Source organism: Tinamus guttatus, unplaced genomic scaffold (assembly GCF_059628265.1).
Source record: "Tinamus guttatus ecotype Peru unplaced genomic scaffold, ASM5962826v1 Tinamus_guttatus_pri_ptg000242l, whole genome shotgun sequence".
NCBI classification, from domain to species: Eukaryota; Metazoa; Chordata; class Aves; order Tinamiformes; family Tinamidae; genus Tinamus; species Tinamus guttatus.
Window position 1 is genome coordinate 1,721,948 of NW_028288776.1, and position 17,045 is coordinate 1,738,992.

A 17,045-nucleotide genomic window follows, 5' to 3' on the forward strand; every position below is an offset into this window, starting at 1 on the left:
ATTTTGGCACCATGATGCAAACTGCCAAAGACTGTACCTGCTCCAGAATATTCTTTATGCATCTGGATTATTTAGTGATACAGAGTCTGTTCACCATTGTTATACATAACTCAATAGCCAAGTCGTATTGAAGGAACAAGTAAAATGAAAACATAGAGAAAACATAGAGTAGATGTTCTAGGAGCTTCCAGGGTTTTCTTTTTTTAACATTTTTTATTTTTCTCTAAGGTAATGAAGTGGTAACATGGCCTAGATCCTGGATTCCCATTATAGAATATTACAATGCCTTACCTTTACACGGGGTTTTACTGCAAGATAGTAACTGAAATTGCAATCTTACATTATGGAGGAAACAAATCAAACCCCACACATTACACATTTTAAGATCTTTCTTTTGTATATGTGTATGTATATATACACACACACATAAACATGTATACACACAGCTGAAATGCAGACATGTTTATAGAAGTGAAAATATAATCTGCAGGAGCTCATGGGTTTTTTATTATTTTTCTCTAAATAAGGCACATCAACTAAAGTATGTTGCCCATTTTAATCACAATCGTCATACTAAAAGAACTGGCTATGACATGCTTGGCATATATATGTAAGTTGGTAAACACATACTACATCTATTCAGTACAACTATTTACATGTGATTGGTTTTAATTTAACCTGCCTTTCATTTATAAAATTTGTATACAACATAATATGACTATTAAATCACTGTGGCTTCATACAAATCTGGAATATGATTATATGCTTATTCTTTTTGTCTCGTAAAATACCTGTTTTTGCATAGGAAATCATCTAAAGAAAAATTTAAAATGTGTAGAGGTCACACAAGCTTGGACTTTCAGTTAAAGCAATTTAGTTGTAGTTTCTGTCTTTTTGTTGTTTTTCTTTAATAAACAGAAAGTTATACTCCCTGTAAGACAAGCTACTGCTAATAATCCAAAGACTAATAACAATATTGTTGAAACACTAAACTCTACATTAGAAGTAGGATAGTCCATTGGAGGAATAAACATTACTGCCTGTGCAATGTTAGACAGCTCAGAGTGAAGAAAGACTTCATCCATGGCCCGTATAGCTACGTAGATGATGCTGATGTTTCCTGTTGTAAAAGCTTCTGGTTTAAATGCAAATATTTCTTTGTAACCCGCATGCTCAGGTGAAAGACTGGAAGCATTCACGAAAGTGGACTTATAAAAGTTGTCCCTTAATTCCAGAGGAGTTTCACTTGTTCTGATTTCATAACCTGCAGCTGAAAATACATATATTAAAATACAATTTCATCTGTGTGTTAACTATCATTAAAACTTACGATTTCTCTTTAAAAACACTTATTAACATCAGTTTCATTAGTTCAGCTAGTGGGAAAAATAGCATGGTAGATAGATCTGAAAAAATTATTTTTGCTACCTAAACTGACTGCTTGGATAATTCTGATAATGATTTCTCACTGTGGTACAATATTGAAATGAACAGATAATAGAGATCATCATGAACTCCACTGAAATCTCACGGTATTCCTGACTTCACTGAATTTCACCTGCCATTAAGTGAAGTGTAATTCTATATTTTATCCAACTCTGATGTGTTTATTTCCATTCTCTTTGCATTCAAACAGTATTTCCTTCCCTTCATTGAGTAGCAAGCATTGATTGTGATTTTTTTTTTCAAAAAACACTTTGGCTACTTAATTCTGTTTAAAATCTATTCACGAATAGACAGGAATAAAGCCTGGAGCCACTGTAGTTTATAACAAAATCCCCAGTGGTGTCAGTGAGGCAAAATGCATTACAGGTATTGTGTTGTGTGATGTGTATCACACTCTATTACTATAATGACACACTTAAACCATTTATAATTAACAAACATTTGATTCTTAATGAAGAATAAGAAATGTTGAGTCTTTAGTTACTACTACAAAGTCTAAAACCATTATTTTGCACACACAAAATGTGAGCTGACATTTATAAATGTGCTTCTGGGTGCAAAAAATACAGTGGAAATTCGTTTAAAATGGCTACAGAAAATTTACTCATTTTGCAATTTTGCCTTGGCCAGGAGACAGGTAAGCTAGCCAAGAAACCTACCTTGGCCTTTGTCAAAATCATCTCCTGGTGCTGTCCATGATAATACAACTTTATTGTCTTCTATTCTGGCATCAAGATCGATAATTTTGCAAGGTGGAAACACATCAGCATAAGGTCCCACTGGAACCGCGGATACGATAAAGGAGCCTCCTGCAGCTGTTCTGTGGAAACCTCCTCTTTTGAGTTGAAGATCATTTCTAATAACTGAGGGTCTTGATGGGTTCATCTTGATTTTACCTAAAGTATTTTTAAAAAATGTTGATCAATCTTAATTATTTGCATATTATTGTACTCTGCAGGCGACCTGAACTTCCTTTCATTTCTACAGCTTTTGTCCACTAATCTAAGTACAGTTACTTTCAGAGCAGTATGTACTTCAGTACAGTTTCAAGAGTATTGATTACTAAGATAATATTAAAGTGAAATGTGATTTGTTACAAAATTATTGTGGAAGAATTTCATTTACAGAAATGCAGTAGTTGTTTTAAGTTCAATTAAGAACTTTAATAATTTTAATTTAAGATGATTCATTATAGTACTCAAGTTACCAAACCTACAGCTATTCTTTTCACAGGCAAAACCTACATCCCTGTGCCTTACTGGCTGCTAATGTGTATATGTATCACATAGATACTGCTGTATTAGTGGTTTGCAGTCTGCTCTAAACATTCTTCTGAGGAATAGATATTTATTCTTGTGCTGAAGGGAAACAACTACATTCTGTGTTTGAAAAGCACTTAGAACTAAGTATCTCTTAGCTGGGATATCATTGACCTGATCCTACTTACAGAGGGACTTGATGTATGCAGATGCTGGACTAAATAGCTATGTGCTCTTCTCCACATTACTTTGCCTTACCGTTTTCCACATAACCTGGTATATACATGGCATGACTCCACGGCATCGCGCTTTGTGGTATGATAGTTGTGCTAGCGTGGACGTGGACTTTCAGGCTGTATCTGCCATTCCCAGGGAAAGAAAACAAGTACTTTGAATAGATACCATCATGCTTGGCAATGTCAGAACCTAGATATATATAAGAAAGACATAATTTAGCAAAGCAAAAGCAAGCAAAGATTGGTGTGTTTATGGAAGTCTCTTAGATTCATCTGTGGAAATCAGAGTGTAGAAGCAGTAAGTGTATTTTCCTCTGACTTGCAATCAATCTGTGCAGCTCCTCTGATGGTGTGTTAAAAGTGCTCAAGATTGCAGTCTGAAGTTAAGATATCTTTTTTTGTGTGTGTTAACCAAAAGAATAGCTGATTTCTCAGCAAAATCATCTGTTATTTTACGATAAAGCAAAGGAAGAGTTTCCTTATTTCCTTAAAACCCTTTCTTGAAAACACCCACAAAAGAAGTTTCTTCACATACATTAATCATATACTTTTACCACCATCACGAATTACTGGCAACACATCATAATTGGTAATCTTAACCTAGTAAAAACTCTGAGGCATATAGTACATATAGAGGCATATAGAGGTTGTTCCTATACATTAGAGAGTCCACATAGCTGAAAAAACAGCTTGCACTATAGAACAACTCGTGGTAATATATTTTAAAAGTTGGCATGGATCTCAAAGAATCATAAAGCACAAGTGAATGAAGCTTGGCAAGACAAGCCTGCTAGTCCAGGAAATACTCACACCTGGGCCACTGTGTTGAGCTCTAGAAAACTGCCCAGGAATTTAGGAGAAACCTCTGAAGGGCTTGGTTTTATTTATTGAACGGCAGCTCACAAATATGGACTCATTCTCACATGGGATCATCTTAATGTTAGTGGGACTCCGTGTGAGAATTATTTCAACCCCTGCAGATTTCTATCATGAAGATGAAACAAAAATTACAGCAAGCATATTAAATATATGATTGTGCAGAAGGGAGAAGATTCATTATTGCAATCTTCTGATGGTTTTTTGAAATTCAGTATGGAAATAAAAATTTATCAAAGTAGTATGAAGAATTACCAAAATAACTGGATAATTTGCTACTGCATATAAAAATCCTTTCTAACAAGATGATGGACTGTGGACAGCCGACTATGTTGCATTGCCTTCTGGGCCTGCTTACGATTGAGAACATTTTAAGTTATTGAGCTTTAAAGGCCTTATCCTCCAATATGCTGAACCTGATCAGTTTGATTAGTTTGAATAACAACTAATAACTTATACGAACTGTTAACTGATAACTAACTGATATACAGCACAATTCTGATTATTGGAATTATTGGATTATTGGTTCTGTGCATTTAAATAAATGCTCATAATCAATTTACCAAATGAGAGCTTATCTAGAAATAATATCAATAAGGTCAGCTGCACTCACGCACTTACCACAGAGCCATGGCTACTCTGTCTCAGTGCATTACATAACAGAGTATTCAGTAAAGATTGCAGTTAGGTGAGACCTTTAATTTTATTTTCTAGATATTTTCAAATGTATTTCAAGAGTCTTATTACCTGCTCCGTTGTCAAAAAGTTCCAAGGAAATTGGATCTCCGTTCTGTGGACTGATAATGGCAGTCACATTGGCTCCAAGAACAGGAGAAAACCCTTGACTAACTTGTACATAGACAACCATTGGATTGGGATAGTCATTCATATCTTTGCTCATATGGGCTTTCACAGCCACGGCAGGTATAGTAGAATTTGCTGCTCGAGAAGTCACCATCATGGTTAGAACTTGAGGAGATGGGTGAATATTCGTCAGTGTGTATATCCACTCCCCTGTCTGGAAAGAAGAATTCAACCCTTTTAAAATGAAATAACTCTCCTTTGGATAATTTAATTTAGGCTTATTTAAATTCTGACAGCCTTTTTAAACTAAGTAACACTTAGTTACTTATTAACTGAGTAGCTTTGTTTCTGTCAATGGGAATACTCATAAATATAACTCATAAATATAAACTGTTGCAATTTGACCTCCTGACCTTCACACTGTGGTTCTGAAACCATTCCCTATGAGACCAAACCCAGCAATCTAAATTACTTCCTTAAGTTTCATGGACTACTTAAGTGATTAAGGATTGCTTTTATGAAGGATCTTCTTTGGGCATTGAAAAAATCTGCAACTCTATTTTCCTACTTGCTGGATGCTCAGAAATGTATGTAATTTTAATATAAAGTAGAAGCACTGGAGTTCACTATCTACAACGAGTTTACTAAATTGTGCAGGAATTCCTCTTACAGATAGTTCATAGAATCATAGAATGCTTAAGGTTGGAAGGGACCTCTAGAGGTCATCTAGTCCAACCCCCCCTGCACACGCAGGGTCACCTAGAGCACGTGGCCCAGGACTGCGTCCAAGGGGGTTTTGAAGATCTCCAGAGAAGGAGACTCCACAACCTCTCTGGGCAGCCTGTTCCAGTGCTCTGTCACCCTCACTGTTAGGAAATTTTTCCTTAAGTTCCTGTGAAATTTTTGATGTTTCAGTTTCTGGCCGTTTCCTCTAGTTCTGTCGGTGGCCACCACTGAAAAGAGGCCAGCACCATCCTCCTCACTGCCTCCCTTGACGTACTTATAGACGCTGATCAGGTCCCCTCTCAGACTCTCTTCTCCAGGCTGAACAGGCCCAGCTCCCTCAGCCTCTCCTCATAGGGCAGATGTTGCAGGTCCCTGATCATCCTTGTAGCCCTGTCCTGGACTCTCTCCAGCAGCTCCACATCCCTCTCATACTGTGGAGCCCAGAACTGGTCACAATACTCCAGATGTGGCCTCACGAGGGCTGAGTAGAGGGGCAGGATCACCTCCCTCGACCTGCTGGAGACAAGTCTTCTTAACACACCCCAGGATCCCATTGGCCTTCTTGGCCATGAGGGCACACTGCTGCCTCATGGTCAACTTGTCGTTCACCATGACACCCAGGTCTTTCTCTGCAGAGCTGCAGCTGTATCGGTGTCTGGGGTTATTCCTCCCCAGGTGCAGGACCTTGCACTTGGCCTTGTTGAATTGCATGAGGTTTTTCATCACCCAGTTGTCCAGTCTGTCCAGGTCCCTCTGGATGGCAGCGCAGCCCTCTAGTGTATCAGCTACTCCTCCCAGTTTTGTATCATTAGCAAACTTACTCATGGTCAGCATGTGCCCTCGTGGCCAAGAAGGCCAATGGGATCCTGGGTTGCATTAAGAAGAGCATCTCCAGACACCTTCAGAAGGCCTTAATGTAGTCCACATCCTTGCTTTTGTTTGCAAATGCTATTAATCTATACTTCACAAAAGTCAAGGTATTAGTTTCGGTTAATATTTTTATTTTCTTCCTCACTAACGTCCATTTGTGGAACACCAATTCCCCCAAACCCTTCAAATGGAAAAATGATGTAGAGATTTTCATAAAAACAGAGAGGAATCTAAAGCAAAATTCTTGGGGCTGAGTAAGTGCTCATAGTTCAGACTTTTGGTAAAATTTTAAAACTTTTGTAATGGAATTTAGATCTCAGCATCTGAAAGTTCAGTGTATTTGGTCTTCTTCATAATGGTAGGTAACACCATTATGAACACTTTTATTGATACAAGCATAGTGAATAATGAATTGAACCACATTTAAGTGAGAAATAAATAAAATCCATACATTTTAGATACCATTTCAGATTCATCACTTCATATATCTTTTATCTATGCACATATAGCGTAAATTTTCATGTTCAAATTCAGATGGAATAGAATGCAGCCTAAAGCTGCTCTGGATGAGAAGATGCCAGACACGTTTTGTACCTACTGCACACACCTGCTGGAACCTGTCCCCTCCGTGTTAAACCAGTGCATCTCATCTAGCTAATTTAGGTCTGCTTACTGCAGTTTTAAGTTAGATGCATAACTTGCTAGACCCTGAGTCAAATCTATGGCACCTTTTATCCAACGAAGTATGCAATTCTGTACAACTTTTAGAACAGAAAAAAAAATGCATGGACAATACAGTAATTTTGAATGGAGCTTTATAGATTAAACAACAGCTATATGATGTTATATATTGCTTAATGTGATAACAGAGAGAAAATTGAGCTCCTGGCTACTAACAGGATTCAGAAATTTGGAAATGAGTTTTAAATCAAGTGAAAAGAGGTAGAGAGGAAACCTTAAGGTGCTGCTCTTGAACCTAGCAGGAAGTTGCTTGGCACACTGCGGTCACGATAGCATGGTCCAGCAGAACAGCATTATCTCATGATTGTACCTACCTTTAATAGAATGCAAATAATGCGCAGTTAAGACGCTTCCCCACACTCAGCAAGGAAAAAGAGATCTTAAATCTTACCTCTGCAATTCCTGGAATCTGGAGACGAGCTACATGGAAAATGGAATCAATGTCAAAGTCCTTGTTGGTGTAACTTTTCCCACTAGGATCAGAGAGTGTGATTGCAGGCGCTCCCGGCGTTTGCCAAGTGGCTACAAAGAATGTTTCTCTTCCCACTGTGCTATCAATAGTCACTGTCCTACTCAGTTCCTTGTACCCTCCAATACTGTCACTAGCACTTTCAATCTATGAGAAAGAAAAGGCCATCAGCTCTGAAAATCACATATGCTTACAAAGACAGGCATTCATTCCCATTTCAAATTATCAAATCTGACAAATTAAGAAGCCCCCAAATACATACTAACTTTCATCTTCTGTAATGATTTGGACCTTTATTGTCCCATTTACTTGCACAGTAGTAGATTTTAGTAACAGCTCCACTGAATGGAAATAACAGAAAAACTAGGTCTGATGGCCACCTTAAAACACTGAATTTCTTTAGAATGGAACTGCAGCTACATGAGATACTACTACCTCCTCAGCTGAAAAGCCTTTCTACTGCTGGAGCAGATAATCCTTGAAAGGACTGCAGACTGACTTAGTGTGAATGTATATTTCCATTTACATGTTTTTCCATAGAGAAAAAATTCAGCAATAAATGAACAGAACTCTGGATGGAGATACTGCTTAACCCTCCTGAGTTCCTTAGATCAAATCGTCAGATGTCAGTCCCTGTCTTGCTTCAGGTTAAAATTATCTCTTGCAACAGCATTGAAAAAGGCTTGCATACTCTACCACACAGATGAATTTGAGGTAAATTACTGCAATTTGTCAAAATATAGGAAAAAAAAAATCAGTGTTAATACAGCAAGCCTGTCAACTTTGACAAAAGGAAAAGGGGCCACAAGTCAAGCAAGTGGTCACCAGGAAAAGAGAACAGAACGGCTAGGAAAATTTGCTAAGTACTGGTTTTGTCAAAACAAAACAAAACAAAACAAAAAAGCTGTGCTTATAAGACAAACCTGAATAGATTGATTGAAAGTATCTCCACTTCTGGACAAAATTCCACTAAAAACATCCAGTAAGTCACTGAAGTCCAGTCTTTCTGGGACAAAAAACTTCAGCCCTCCTGAAGCAGAGAACAGGTTTTATTTCAAATGCAGTTATTTCATATTATACATGATATGGTCTTTGAATTAGATTCCCAAGATGTAAGTCTTGCCACAAAACTCATGGTGGTGTGAGGAAGGGAGGACAGCCACCTCCCCTACCTGGAGACACTAACCATCTTGTTAGTAAAAGTTCTCTCATCAGCCTTGATGAAATATGTGAACACTTACAATAGAAACAGTGGCATGTATGACAAGTATTAGAAATATAACTGAAGCCTAAGGATTAAGCAAGAGCTGTTTGTATACAGCAATTTCTCTTGTGAAATTAAGTCACTGGATGCTTAATTCTTACTGATTTTGCTACACCCTAATACCTATTAGAGTCTAGGACCTAGACTACTTCTGTTTAAATGAGCTGACCATATCATTGATTTTCATTCTGTTTTTAGATCTATGCATCCACTAACATTACTGACTGGAGATGAAGACTTCATAAGGAATTTTACTATGTTGCCACTACAACTGCTTTTCTTAGGTAACTTTTGTGACAGCAAACTACACAGCTGAGGCTCACTTCTTGAAATCGTTCAAAAAAGAAATATATTGGCAAATTCACAATTTCACGTAGTTACACATACACTGAGCTTTACTAGATGTATCTGAGATGAATGTTTTCATGATTGGAGTCATAGTTTGTTCCAATATTTACCTGTCTCTTTGGAGAAATGTTCGATTTCCTTGGCAGCTGAAGACCCAACAGTAATAGTATGAATGACTGATCCACTGTTAACCATATCAGAAAAACACTTCTTCATACTACTGTCTTGTCCACCTGTCACCAGTACAATTTCAGATCCATATGTATTTCCATCTTTCTTCCTGATGACCTGAGGCAGAAGGACCAATATTAACAGAAGCAATAAATCTGCCTTGTAATTAACTCTGCCACTTTCCTCAAAAGAAAGTTAATCAGCAAAATCCATTGAAATGTAGCCACTGATTTTTAGTCTTTATTTCTATACCATAGTATACTGCAGTATTCTGTACTATAGTATTTTATATACTGTATATAGTACAGTACTGTATACAGTATACTCTAGAGCATACTGTATATACTTGTATATACTATACATTCTATACTATGGTATAGAAATAGCAAAGACTAAAATCAGAATATGTTGTATATATGTACTATGCTCCTTCTCCTTTACTTCCCTTCCCCTCGAGTATTTGTACAGACAAAATCCTCATGGCAAAAGGCTGAGACTATAGACTTTCACTAACAGAAAATGAATTTGAAAATCAGAGCAGAAAGAACATTTTTGCTTCCAGATTTCTGCCTTGTCACTCTGACAAAGGTCCTCATGGCCGATAAAATCCTGATTACAAACAGGCACTAGAACTGCTGAGTATGCCAACGTAATTTTTGTTTCAAATTAAATTGAAATGGCAATCTGAACAGTAGAAGATAGAGCTTATATAGTTCATAAAAGTATGAACTTCTAAAGTTGAAAAGTTTAGAAGTAAATATCATTAGTTTTCTATATAAATTTATACTAAATTTAAAACCACACAAAGATCATATAATGTTATTTTTAAAAGGTACAGAGATTTAATGGTGAATTTTGGTTATTTTTCTTTTCATTATTATAGTGATAGGTGCATAATAAGTACACTGGAAGACTACTATAATTCTTTTCAAACAACACAGTAATCAGTTGAAGATACTGAATATGGCCCAGGAATAGAAATCCTCCCAATGAAAACAGAAAGTATCCACACAAGAGGTACAAGCAGGAACAGGGCTCTCAACACTTCACCTCCAGTGCCAGCTGGAGGCCTGCACAGACATTCGTTGTCTTGCTCCCTGGAGCTGCAGGTAAGTGGGAAGCAAGCTGCTTCCGAACAGCGTTGCCCACTATCTGACGCACGGAAGCCTTGATCTCTCCTGTGTGACTGAACGTGACAATACCAACGTAAGAATTTTCTTCCACAATTTGCAGCAAATACAATTCTGCTGCTTGATGCAATCGATTGATCCAGTTATTCTACATATAAAAAGAGGAAAATGCAGTTTTGTAAGTGTATACAATGAAAGCTGCAAAATATGCACCGATAGCTAAACTTCCTCTGCAAAAATATCAACTTCTGAAAGACAAAAGTTACCTAGAACACTTTTTGCAAATTCCAATATTAATTTTTATTAAAATACAGAAACCTAAATATGCTTCTCAGCTTATTTCACTGAATATGAACCCTAGATAATCAAATGCTTATGCCATGCCCTGCTGAATAGTAGTTATCTTCAGACCTTTGGAAGATAGACATCTCTTTAATGGATTTTTTTTCCCTCCCATCTTGCTCCCTGCCCTTCCTGCTCATATTCATCTTCCTCATGCTCTTCCTCCCCGACCTCTACACTTGGGGTGTAACAAGCAATGTCCTTTATTCCCCTCAAAATCTTGCCAAATCTCGGTCACTGTTCAGCAATTGTATCCTGGTCTCACTTGTATTAGGAGAGATCTTGACTCCCCTGCTCTCAAAAGAAAAGAAAACCCTCAGCTCTGTCACTGCTGAGCTGATTCTTTGCACTGTAGACAAATTTCTTCATCTCTGTGTAGAGAAGTGCATTTCAAAACATACCTAGTGTGTCTGAAAACATAATCTAGAATGGTAAAATGCAATAAAATGTATCAGCGTATGAACTTACCCCACTTATAGTCTTAGAAATATCAAGCACTAAACATATCACTCTGTCTCTCTTCTGCAGCAATGAGAAGGAAGGAGGAGTAATGTAGCTGCTGTTGGTCACTGGAGGGTTATTTTTAAAATCTGTAGAATTTTTGATTACTTCCCATGTGCTTCTGTAGTCACACATTCGATTCTGCAGGTTGGGTGCTTCTCTATTATGGTTATGTTCATCACAGAATTCAGCCAACTCAAATGGTAAACAAACAGACAAAAATCAAAAGCAAGCACCAAAGGAAAAATAGAAATAAAAACACGGATGGAAGTGAATCTTTTCTGATGGTTCTTGTATATAGGTAAGACATCCACTATTACTAAACTTATTTTTACATTGATAGTTACATATTACAGTGTATTTACTTAGATAAAAGTTGAGGCAAATGTAATATTTCCAGAGGAAGCATAATAAATTTGCATAGCATTGAAAGAAATTGTTTTTATGTGATTGTACTTACGGATGACAAACTTTGCATATACATTATTGATGATACTGCAGTTTGATTTCTCTCATGAATAAATGTGCATCCTTCCTTAAAAAGCCCTGTTAGCTTATTAATAACACAGCTACCTTCAGTACACGATTTTTTTTCACAGACATAGATGCCAGTAAGATCAGAGGAGCACCTGGGGATAAAACAGAATGTGTTTCCAGGATACAGCGAGAACATGAGGCTTATGCACTGCGCTCTGCACCGGGTCTACGCAAAGCATATCATTGTAGAAATATATGAATGTACACTGCAACATGACTCAAGGAAAAAACACTCATTTCTTTACTTCCCCATCACTTTAGCCTATCGACTGAGAAGAAATGTGAAGTATTAGAGTTGCAGCTGCAGCTTTGGTTGTTCAGTGGCTGACACTGCAAGATGCTGCGGGGCCCTGGGAAGCTGTTGGAGGCTTCCTGGTTCCCCGGGGGCCCAGGGGCTCCTGCAGCTTTGTGGCCTTACAGCTTTGCTGCTCGGCGCTCCGCAGCGGCAGCGCGGGCGAAGCTGTGCACGCGCAGCAAAGCTGCAGGAACAAATCCATGGTGGGAGAGGCCAAAGTGTGCCCAGGGCACGGAGAGGCGAGGGGAGAAACAGAGGAAGTGCTGAGACGGACAAACACCCCGGCGAGGGGAAGGAGCTTTTCTGAACAAGCTCTGTCTCCTCCCCAGTGGCAGGGCACAGAAGTGATTTGGCCTCCAGAACTAGGTCAGAAAAATATAAGTTTCACCATCACTGCTGAGCCATCAGTGAGACAAATGTGCAGAAATGGGTGTGGAGGGAATCACAGGAACTATTCATAAAGTAGGAAGAGTTTTTAATGAGGAATCAAATAAGGACTAACGGAATAACAGGGATACATGAAGGGTTTACAGAAACCAGGTTTCTAAAAGTCCACCAAAATGGGCACTGGGAAGGAATAAAATGCTGAATTACCTTGTAACCTTAACCTGATTCCGTGCAGTTACATAAAAAGGTCTCTCGCTGTCGTACTCATCAAAGACCCCCCAGCGAAGGTGGGCCCACTCATGGACAAAGACTCGGCCTGCCGGGAGGAGGGAAGTGCAAATACACAGCAGCTGTAGTGCTGGGTTATGTCACTGCACGCCCAAGCAGCCAGCAAAGCTGTAGAGCAGACTTCTGCGCAGCCATCAGCCCTTTTCAGTGTCGAGTAATTAATTCTCACAGCTATGCTTGACTAGCTTTAAATAAAAACATTTGAAGTCTTAGCTTTTATGCGTTTTAAAATTGGATTCTATTTTCATAATGTGTTTGAGCTGCAATTCAGTCCATAGAAGTTTATGGTGAAATGGTGATTCTTTTTACTACAAACTTTCATAAGAGTGAACCACGCAACAAATTGTAATTACATATTTAAAGTTGTATGTAGAATTAGCCACAATGAATCAGCTTCCTTAATAATGCTAACGGGTAGGAACAAAATGCTGTCTATGTATTTACCAAAGGTTTCGTAAAGCACTCAACAGAGAAATGTACAGAAAACGTACAGGAAGATGTTGAACAATGCACTTTTCAGTATTTCTCAGTCTTTTGCTATACACAGCTGAAGAGAAAGCAGAAGAAAATAATGGGAATTTACCCCGTGAGCCATATATATCCATCAAATTATCATTTACTAAGAAGTTAGGTGTGAAATGGATATATTTTCCCATCTGTCCACATGCTCCAGGTTGAAGAGTGTATGGGTCATCTCCATGTTTCCAGTAAGGAGGTGCCACAATGACATCTGCCTAAAAATACACAATAGTAACTTGATTAAGGGCAGAAATATTTTGTGGGTCAGGCACACTGTCCCATGTAATACAGCCTAACCCATGACCAAGCTCCTAACTTCTCCCAGTGTGACTAAAGAGGCCGCTGCAGGTAGATTCCCCTGCAGCAAAATGAAGCCTTGAAATGGGAGAACACTGCACTTACTCCTCTATTAAGGCCCTTTGCATATTAGGCTAATTTTTTTTCTGTTGTTTTCTCATAGCTGATGTTGGAGGACTATGCTGGGACAAAGTTTAAGCAAAGAAAGCTTCTGCCTTGCTCTAGGGATCTCAGGTGGCCACCTGAGGAACCGTCCTCATTTCTAAGTGCCTTTCAGGAGAAAAGAGGCTTTATTTATTCTGATGACTAAAACCTTTTTATAAATTATTGTTGATATTATTACATAGTCTGTCAAGAGAATATCTTTTAGAATGTCTGCTAAAAATATGCTACTTATGGGGCTGGTCAGTAAGTACCAATGTCTTTGCAAGTAGATAAAAGATGCATACTACTCTGCTTCCTATTTCCTGCATTTCATCTACATAAAGTTTTGAAGTAATCAGTAAAACAATTATTATGAAATAGCCTCCACTTCTATTATGCCTCTAGCAATGAGCTGTCTTTATTGCTCTGGTTTCTTTCCATTTCTTGCCTGTCTTCCCTAACGAGGCTTTGAAACTCCACCTAGACTAGTATTACTGCTGTCCTAAGCACATTGTGAGCCAGGAGTGATTAAATGGATGACAGGTTAAGAAAGCATCAGGAAGGAAAACACTGGAACTTGCAAGCAAAGATTTCTGGTATGTAATAAATATAAAACCAAGTGGAGAAATAAAACTGAATATCAACAAGGATGTCTGCCAGTCACCAGATTTCTGCTGACAAGGCCCTCATTTGCGTTTAACCTGGTGCTCTTACAGCCCAGCACACTCTTGTTGCACATTCCTAGTCTAAAGCACAGCCCTGTGACATTATTGACAAACACCATTAGGACACAACTCTCAATATTCAAGATAATTTGCTGTAGTTCAGAACAGAGGGGGCTGCTACTGAGGTAGAACAGGCTACAAGGATTTTTTTCTGTTTGCTGATACTCATTACTTGCATAGTTATTCCTTGTTCATGAAACACAATTTTGCCTTTTCTTAGGGACATACTCACATGGTTATTTTCATGTCACTTTTTAAAATCTCAGGTACATTTGGCTACACTAATAAACGTGTATAAGAGCCTAGATCACACTCCATTCCCTAAGACAGGCTTTGAGCTTTACCGTGTCATAGGACTCGTGCTTTGGTGCCTCATAACCCTTCTCGGTCCACGTTGGGGGAATCAGGATCTTCACGCTCCTGAAATGGGCTCTGCCTCTCGTGGCATTGAAGAGATGCAAAGAGGCTTCCGTGATCACCTCCTGGTACGCGGGCAAGGAAAGGAGCAGGTCACTTGGGTACACAGCATGTTTGCTCAGTGATCTGTGTTTTATTAGGGCACTTGCCAGTAAATTTCACAGAGAACACAAAAGTGACCCGATAACGGCACTGTAATGATTTTGCCTTTCAGGAAACCTCAATCCGTTGAGCATTTACAGCACTCCCTCCGCTGATCGATAAAACGAGTCACTGGGGCCAGAGCAGCGCCCGGGCCCAGCCGCCCCCCGCGCCGGCCCTACCTGCAGCCTGGCGAGCAGCTCCGCGTCCTCAGCCACGCGCGGGTGCACGGCGGCCACCAGCCCCTCGTAGCCGCCGCCGCGCAGCACCGCGGCCGCCTCCGCCGCGGCCGCCAGCAGCGCCAGCAGCGCGACCCCCTGCGCGGCGCCGCGGGACATGGTGCCCCCGCGCCGCCCCGTGCGGCCCGTCCCGCCGCGGCTCGCGCTGCCTGCGCAGCCACGCGTGGCGGCGGCTCCCTCCGCCCCGCCGCGGCCCCCCTGGCAGCGAGCCCCGGACCGGCCCCGCGCGGAGCCCCGCGGGACGGAGCCCGGCGGCGCCGCGCGTGGGCCCGGCCTCCGCAGCGCCACGTTGGGCCGAGCCAGGTCTCAGCGTGCCGGGGTTTGGGGCCACAGGGGCTGCTGCTCACACTGGGTGCTGCTGCAGCACCCCTGGCTGTCAGGGAGTCAGCGGAGGTGTGATAAAGCCAAGAGCAGCCTTCCCTGAGCAGCCCCCAGAGCACCTCGCGCCGACCCGACGAGGAAGGCTTGGCGTGACCCCACGAGGAACGCTTGGTGTTTATCATGGCTCGTTATGTCCATCCACGTCCCCATGCATGGCTACACTCGACCTCAGCACTCCCTTTCACACAGCTCCCCATTCCCCAGCCCGTGAACCCGGGGAGCTGCCAGCCGCAGTGTAAGTGCAGGTGCGAGCAGGGCCCAGGGGCCATCAGCTCCACTCCCTGCAAAGTGGCATTTCCCAGGCAGCACGGCCACGGTTCCTGCCTGTCTGTGGGATCCATCACCGAGAAGGGGACTTTGGTCGGACAAAGAAGGAGGGCTTCCCTGAGTTTGTTTAAAATTGAAGTTACATGCTTGGGCGTGCGCCTTTCTCCTGAAAAAGAATAACAGAAAATAAACTATATTTATACAAACTGCATTTGAGCATACACTGCTCTTTCCATTATTTCTGCTTTTCTGTCTGGGGAATGGCAATCTGCAAGGTGTCCTCATGCTCCTTTCTTTACCATAGGGTCTCTCACCAAGTATCCAACCTCGGGCAGTTTCTAGCGGTGCCTGCCCTAGTTCTGGGACCTCACCCTGCTCACTGGGCACTTTGCACTCCAAGGAGAAGAGCTGTAGCCATTTGGGAACCGGGAAGAGCAATTTCCCAGTGATACCTGGACTTTGGGGACCAAACAGAGCTCAGCATCCAGCATGCCGCACAGGAGAAAGTCTACGCAAAGAACGAATGCAAGTGGATTTAAAGACAATTTAGTAAAAGAGAAATTAAAGAAAGTTTTGTGTCCCCTTTGAAGATCTCAAGTGACCTACAATTAAGTATCTGGCATGCCTGAGTCATCTGACATCACTTTTCGATATGTCGCTATGTCTAATCTAGACCATAATCTAGAAAGCTGGAGTCCAAGGAGCTAGAAATGACTCAAGGAAAAGAGGAGTGGCACCAATCCAGCTGGTTTTATGCTGAGCAAGATGACTGGAAACCCTAATTCACCTAGGTGAGTACTGGCAGTAAAGGAAGAATTGCTGTGCCTATGGTGGGATGTTCCCTAATGCCTTTTGGACAGAGTAACACCAACTCTGAATCGGTGTCCTGCAAACGCAGGGCACCCGGAGCAAGGTGAGATGTTGCTCAGGAGACCTGTGCTCCTGGTGCTTTGCTGGGCCTTGCCCGCGTGGGACCCCTGCACGCAGCAGCGGAGCGGGACCTGACCGGCCGACAGCAGGGAGGCCAGGGCAGCTTTTACAGGAGACAGAGATACAGTTGCCACCTCTATCTCCTGGATGCCTTTCTCTGAGAGCTCACTGAGAGAAAGGTATTCTGGCAAATATTGCAAAATATGGTGCATAAAGTCTCGTTTTATAAACAAGGTAGCATCAAGTCATGAAAAAATAAATAGATTTGATGCGCTGGTGGTGCATTTGAGGGAAT

At 40.8% G+C, this 17,045-nt stretch overlaps 1 protein-coding gene across 1 annotated transcript; it reads right to left on the bottom strand.

The window, feature by feature from the left end:
* Nucleotides 1-657: 657 nt before the first annotated feature.
* Nucleotides 658-15,675, bottom strand: CLCA2 (chloride channel accessory 2). The gene is made up of 15 exons (XM_088526181.1): nt 15,461-15,675; nt 15,116-15,370; nt 14,720-14,918; nt 13,274-13,424; nt 12,610-12,718; nt 11,644-11,812; nt 11,151-11,378; nt 10,261-10,488; nt 9,150-9,327; nt 8,351-8,457; nt 7,350-7,574; nt 4,565-4,835; nt 2,964-3,131; nt 2,106-2,342; nt 658-1,270 (listed from the first exon to the last, which is right to left on the bottom strand). The coding sequence occupies exons 1-15, from the start codon at nt 15,673-15,675 to the stop codon at nt 864-866; spliced, it is 3,147 nt and encodes a 1,048-aa protein (XP_088382307.1). The 3' UTR covers nt 658-863.
* Nucleotides 15,676-17,045: the final 1,370 nt, after the last annotated feature.

Bases quoted from the DNA above. Each gene is read 5' to 3' on its own strand.
- CLCA2 (XM_088526181.1), bottom strand. From the start codon at position 15,675: ATGATAAACACCAAGCGTTCCTCGTGGGGTCACGCCAAGCCTTCCTCG. The intron at 15,371-15,460 runs GTGGCGCTGCGG...GCTCGCTGCCAG, and splicing joins GAGACCTGGCTCGGCCCAAC to GGGGGCCGCGGCGGGGCGGA. The intron at 12,719-13,273 runs GTAAATTCCCAT...TCCTCCCGGCAG, and splicing joins GGATATATATGGCTCACGGG to GCCGAGTCTTTGTCCATGAG.